The sequence below is a fragment of the Nicotiana sylvestris genome, chromosome 4, assembly GCF_000393655.2.
Source record: "Nicotiana sylvestris chromosome 4, ASM39365v2, whole genome shotgun sequence".
In the NCBI taxonomy this organism is placed as follows: Eukaryota; Viridiplantae; Streptophyta; class Magnoliopsida; order Solanales; family Solanaceae; genus Nicotiana; species Nicotiana sylvestris.
In genome coordinates this window covers 21,878,960-21,885,676 of record NC_091060.1, presented here as the reverse complement: position 1 = coordinate 21,885,676, position 6,717 = coordinate 21,878,960, and the positions used below count along the sequence as shown (strand labels likewise).

General features: G+C 37.5%; 1 protein-coding gene across 1 annotated transcript; it reads right to left on the bottom strand.

Moving 5' to 3' along the window:
- Positions 1-2,084: 2,084 nt before the first annotated feature.
- Positions 2,085-5,142, bottom strand: LOC104227466 (uncharacterized). The gene is made up of 2 exons (XM_009779712.2): positions 4,550-5,142; positions 2,085-3,291 (listed from the first exon to the last, which is right to left on the bottom strand). The coding sequence occupies exons 1-2, from the start codon at positions 4,893-4,895 to the stop codon at positions 2,399-2,401; spliced, it is 1,239 nt and encodes a 412-aa protein (XP_009778014.1). The 5' UTR covers positions 4,896-5,142; the 3' UTR covers positions 2,085-2,398.
- Between the last annotated feature and the right edge of the window lie 1,575 nt (positions 5,143-6,717).

Genomic DNA, 6,717 nt, shown 5'->3' with positions numbered 1-6,717 from the left:
TTTAGCTTTCTGCTTGTCCTTGGAGTAAGCTTTGCAACCCAAGTTAGGATTTGGAAAAAGAACCAAATGCTACCTATAGGATTGGCATTTTAGTAATGTATAAATGCCACAGTAATACTGTATTAACATCTTTGCTGCCTTCAGGTCTTTCTTTTCCCTGGTTATGATATAGAATGTCCTCAGTTTTTTTAATTAACAACAACAAGCCTAGTTAAATCCCACAAGTGGGGTCTGGGGAGGGTAAAGTGTACGCAGACCTTACCCCTACCTAGTGAAGCTTGATAGACTGTTTCCGAAAGTCCCTCGGCTCAAAAGAAGTGAAAATGAAGCAATAAACAAATAGCAGCAACAACAACCAGGTAGTTAGACATGGGCACAAATAGAGATACGTGCAACAGCAGATATCTAAGAATACGACACTATAAAAATAGATTCAGTCTTGCTGGAAATAATGACACAATATGAAATAGCAAGGGGTTAGGCATAGCAAAATGCAAGAGTAGTACTAATACTACTAGGATGCCTAGACGAAACTCTAGACTGCATGTCAACCCATAACCCTAATCCTCGACCTTCACACCCTCCTATCGACGGTCATGTCCTCGGTAAGCTGAAGTCAGTGTTGTGAAGAGCGTGAAGCGAGGAAAAGCGACAACCCCCATTTCGCTTAAAGCGAGAAGCGAAGTGCTCGCTTTTTTGAAGTGAAGCGGAATTTAAAAAAAGTATATTAAAATAAATACTGCATAGATAACACATGTAACTGTAAGCAAATGTTCAATAGTTCAATGTAAAAACTAAAGAGTAGCATCAATTAAAGCACAAAATGAGCATCCTATTCTTCTACAAGATTGTCAAGCGAGATGTGACATTTGGATCACCACCGATTAGATGCGCTTTTTGACGATAGATTCCCCCATTTGAAATCTTGTCACAAAAAAGACATCTAATTGTCATCTTGTTGGTCTCGCTAACTCTTGTAGAGTAAGCCCAAGCAGGGTCTTTCCTATCTTCTTTTGGTGTCATTAAAAGAACAACTACATAACACATAAGAAAAGGCAATAAAAACTAAGAAACTGTGAAAGAAGAACTGAAGGTAAAAAAAAAAAATCTGTTGCTGGATTCGGGGAAAGAACCGAAGGTAAAAAAAAATTCGCCAACATTTCGTTACTATTTGGAACAGTGAAAGAGAAGAAGAAGAAGAGAAGAAATCAGAAGAAGAAGAGAAAATCATCACATACCTGTTGCTGGAATCTAGTCGCGAGACTCTCAGATGCTCTGCTGGTTGTTTATAATAAAAGAACACTGAAAACTCTTCTTTTTTAATTAAATAGGCTGGCAGCTGTTCCAAACAAAGAAGCGCTCGCTTCGGTTTGCTTGGTCGCTTCTCGCTTTTTAGTGGGAAGCGGTCGCTTTTTCCTACCTGAGTCTCGCGAGGAGTGAGGAAGCGACCGCTTTTTCTAACACTGGCTGAAGTAGCGCTATGTCTACCTAATCACCTCACCACAGTACTTCTTAGGCCTCTCCTCTGACCCGCCACGGTCAACCTCTCGCACTTCCTAACCGAGGCAACAGGGTCTCTCCCCTTCACATGCCCGAACCATCTCAGCCTCGATTCACCTCCTAACAGGGTCCTCAGTTCTTTTTATTGATAAAGTAAAATAAGATAATAAGTAGAATATCTTCATTCGAAAATATCAAATCTTTTTTCACCAAGAAAGCTTATTTTCATGCCACTTTCCAAGTAAAACTACTTTGGCTTTCGGATTCCTGTATTATCCATTTGGTAACTCCATATGCTGAGAGCGCACGGGTTAAAATACACTTACAGTGGAAAGAAATTTTACACTGACAATATATACAAATCCAATTTGCAATCAGAATCAGTTCCTATCTTGTAGTCTGATTAACTTCTTTTGCCAACTAGTTAAAATATGGTTCTTGTAAACCTCCAGACTATATGCAGCTACAGCTAACACAATCCAATTGTGGTTAAGCTCAGTCACAAATACTTTTACATATATACACACGCGCATAAAACCTGAACCAGCAAATGTAACTGCATGCAGTTGATAACAGTAAGGCAGTTGGCAACGGGACTTCATTCTTTCTCAGAAAGACAATGGGGCTTCATTTCATTCACAATGTGAAAACACTAACAACCAATAGGGGGCTACTAGTAATTTACAAGGATGATATACAGGAGTTTGGGATTAAATAAATGAAAAGCAGGTAAATAATCTACAATGAAAAAGTTCACGCTTAACAAAAGACAAATAATAAGAACAAAGGACTGACATCAGGAGCTTCTAAAATCATATTGTAGGTCTTGGAGTAAGAGTGCAATCATTCTACAGTATGATACCCAGTGTAGCAAAGGCATTCCGTAATCAAATACTTCTCAAAGTAACTCCTCTGGATCAGCTAAGCTCCCAGTGAAGTTTATTTTGCAAGATTCAGGAAACTCAAGTCCAGCCTCCTCACACCCTGCTTTAGTTATTAGGGGACAAGATCGTACGTCTAGATATTCAAGAGACTCACATGACTTCAGAAGCTTCTTAATTCCATCAAGAGTGATCTTTGGACAGTTACTGACCTTCAAAATCTTCATCCCCAGCATAAAGTCTTCGCTTCCTAATTGTTGAAATGCAGCATCAGTTACCTCCTCACAGCAGCCAATGTCAAGAACCTCAAGCTTTTTGCATCTGGAAATGATACAGTCCAATGACGAGTCTGTAATGTTCAAACACCAATCCATCCTCAGTTTCCTAAGACTATTACTACATGCAGCAGCCAGTGACTTCACAGACTCGTCTGATATGTTACGGCAACCACCAATAACGAGTGTCTCAAGATTTTTGCAGTAGCTAGCCAAGGATAAGATTGATTCATCGCTAACTTTGTAGCAATCTAACAACTTCAATGTCTTAAGTGTCAATGAACAAGCTTTGGACACGCTAGATATCCCAATATCACCAATGTTGCTGCATTTGTTAATGTCTAAATGCTTTATTCTTCGGCAACCTTCGACCAAAACAGAGAGACCCGAGTTGGTAATGTTGGTGCATCCTTGCAAACCCAGCTCTTCTAAACTATGGCAGTTCTTGGAGAGAGCTTTTAGTAATGAGTCTGAGACAAATCTACAGCCAGCAAGATGCAAGGTTCTCAAATCACGACAACCCTCAGCAACAGCTGAGAGGCCCTTGTCTGTGATCTTTCTGCAGTAGGATACATCTAAAGACTGTAAAGAAGAGAGACTGGACCCGATTGCTGCCATTCCATTGTCTGTTATGCCTGTAAATTTGGACCATAAAACCTCACAAGTTAAGTCAACTAGAACACTTAAAGCACAATTTAGCCTCTCTTTTAATCATGATGTTGGGAAAGATCTAAGATAATCAAACTATCATCTCAAGCATAAATTTTCAATAAGATTCTAATTTCATTGTCCGCGATGAACTATTTGCAGTGTGAAGGAAAAGGTAGCTTTTAGATTAGCAGCAAAGTTACACTTCTTTTAAAAATTGCAATACGTTTGATGTAACTATATGTCCTCCTTTTTGCTACAACTTCAGAACCACATAGCACAAAAGACATAACCTTTCACAACAACAACAACAACAACAACAACAACAACAACAACAACAACAACAACAACAACAACAACCCAGTATAATCCCACTTAGTGGGGTCTGGGGAGGGTAGTGTGTACGCAGACCTTACCCCTACCCTGAGGTAGAGAGGCTGTTTCCAAATAGACCCCCGGCATCCTTCCCTCCAAGAACTTCCCACCTTGCTCTTGGGGAGACTCGAACTCACAACCTCTTGGTTGGAAGTGGAGGTTGCTTACCATCAGACATAACCTTTCACAGAAACACAAAATTCTACAAATTGGCATTTAATTTTCTAAAAAACCTGCCCATAAATTCCCCCAAAATCCTTCATAAAAAATGAAAGTTTTATCATTTAAAAGAATTATATTAAAAATCCATAATTAGGTCAAAACCTTTAGCATTTCAAACAAAAAAATTTATCCAAAACCTTCAAAACCCCTTAATGTCCAATAATAAAGTATATCCTCTAGTCACCAGATTCGAGGCATGGAAACAAGCTCTTAGCAGATATAAAGGGGATAAAATAGAAATTTTAGAATTATATTGTTTTCAAATATAAAAATGTCAGCAAAGCTTCCAGAAGGACAAGATACTCCCTCTGTTCCTTTTTACTTGTCCAATATACTAAACATGATTTTTCCTTTTACTTGCCCACTTTAGCAAATCAAAAGATAATTAATTATTTTTTCCTAATTTTACCCTTACATTAAGTAACCATTTTCCAAACTAATTGGAGCAGTAGTAGTCAAATTTAGATTTTCATTTTTCAAATTAACATTAATAAGGATAATCTAGTAACATAAACACTTAATTAATGATTTCTTACAAACTGGACAAGTAAAAGGGAACGGATGGAGTAGATATGAAGAATCACTACACCCAATACTTATTTAATTGTAAAGACAATTAAAATTAAAAATAAAAATAAAAAATTTCACCTTTACAGTTCTGAAGACTGAGGATTTTTAAGCAAGAGAAAGCAGCAGCAATAACGGAAAGATCAGAATCCGTAACGCCAGGGTAGAAAGATCTAGAAACTGACTGACAAAGATCAAGTTCATGCAAACGAGTAAATCGGGCCGCGATTTTACGGAGCATATGAGGCCCGGCCCGAGCACAAAGTTTCTTCCTTTCAGTGCTTTGAATATGAAGCCACCGCTTACAGACCAGCCCGAACACTTCCTTGTCTTTGTCGTCTTCGAGCCGAGATAACACGGCCCGAAGCTCGTCGTCGCCGAAGCTATCGTTTATACAAAGGCCTGAAACGACGCCGTTGCAGGCCATGCTTGGGAAGCTTATGGTTCTGATCTACTTGGAAGAAAAAGAAGAATAGAGGGTTTTTGTTTTTGTTGTGCTTGTTTTATTTATAGGGTTTTCGGAATGTGCACAGCAACTCCAATATTTGATGGAATAAATAATGAATTATGAGTTGGCTATAAGGGTGTTTGTATAGTAGTTGGAATGTGGTGGTTACCACCTTATGAAGCACAACAACCACCTATGACATAAACATTAGAACTTACATATTTTTTGTTGATTAATTGAGTGAATTCCAACTAACATATGGTATATGCTTGCAATACACCTCGTTTGTTATAGTATCTATATTTTGGTAAAACCATTTAATATTCAGAATTTATTTACCTGATTAGTCCAAATATTTATTGTGTAAAAACCACTTAAGGGTACAAGATTTCTCAATTTGCAATACTTCATCGTAAAACATCTGATTAAGAGAAAAGAATTCTCATTCATCACGCCAAAATTATTTGTGATTTTATTATATTTGTATATAGGTATAACTAGACTTTTATTCTTCATATAATTGTCCTTTCGTACCCTATCAAGATAAGAAAATTTAAAAACTCACGATCACATTGTATTGGTACAAGGGTTCCAAAAGTCTCAAAAATTTTACTCGGACACCCATTGTTGTTATTAATCTAAATAAATGCATAACATATGTCCTTTATATACTTTCTTATTACTCCATTATAGTTCAATAATAAAAATGTCCATCTCAATCTGTTACTTAACTATGATAAATAGATATAGTTTGATGTAAATATTTGACGTATGTAAAGGATGAAATTAAAAGATTACTGAGCCAAGGAAAGGATGAAACACAAGCTCGAGCAGTTTATCTTGACCAACTTAGTTTGAGAAGCAAGATATGAGCAACATTTTAGATCACAGTTCCAACATTATCCCCTTAGAACCTTGGACTAGGTGAAATTATCCACACGAAAGTACAATTAGATTCAAATTGATTAGAAGTAGAAAGTGTATACGGGTAAAATTGGGGATGGAGCATACCCCGATTTCCCGGTGAAGAAAACGAAAGAAGGGCATAGACGCACGAGACTCAAATCGAGGTCGAGAACCTTTCATTTCGACACCCATGAAAGAAAAACGATGTGTTCATCACCGAGCATGACAAAGCAACGCTCCTCGGACCCAAAACAAGTTCTAAAACCTCGGAAAACACGGTAAATGGTTACACATGACGGATAAAGGGCCGTGATCTTCGTACCTAACCGGATATCACGACGTGGATCTCGCTCGATATCGGTTATGGATCAGTAATTAACGAGAACGAAATATTTTTACCTTTTTTAGATTTGTACTGGGATGAAACTCTCCTACTATATAAAAGAGAGGTTTTTTCTTTTGATACACACATTATAACACGCGAATCAAGGCAATACAAATTTATTTTCTGCTTTCTAGCTATTGCAAAAATTCTTACTTAACTGGTTTGTTCTTTATTCGCAATTGGGTTCGAACCAAGGGTCCAATCGAGGGAGAAACTACTGTTCAACCTAGGTTTGGGCTAGGCCGTAACATTACAACTAGTTTGATCATTCATTTTTGCCTTTAACTCGTTTATCTAATATTCTTGATAATCTGTGTTGAATCAATCTATGTATCCTTAAAATCGCGTACAAATTTAATTATTATCCGATTTAAGGGTAAACAGTATGGCGCCCATCGTGGGGCTAAAGATAATAGTGGTTATTTGATACAAACCTCCATAACACACCCTATTTTACGTTTGTTCTTTAAAATCTTGATTTTATGTCAGCTTAATGATACGAACGCGGAA

Excerpts from the sequence above, each read along its gene's own strand:
- LOC104227466 (XM_009779712.2), bottom strand. The coding sequence starts at position 4,895 with ATGGCCTGCAACGGCGTCGTTTCAGGCCTTTGTATAAACGATAGCTTC. Across the intron at positions 3,292-4,549 it reads CAGTCTTCAGAACTGTAAAG|GCATAACAGACAATGGAATG; the intron begins GTGAAATTTTTT and ends CCAAATTTACAG.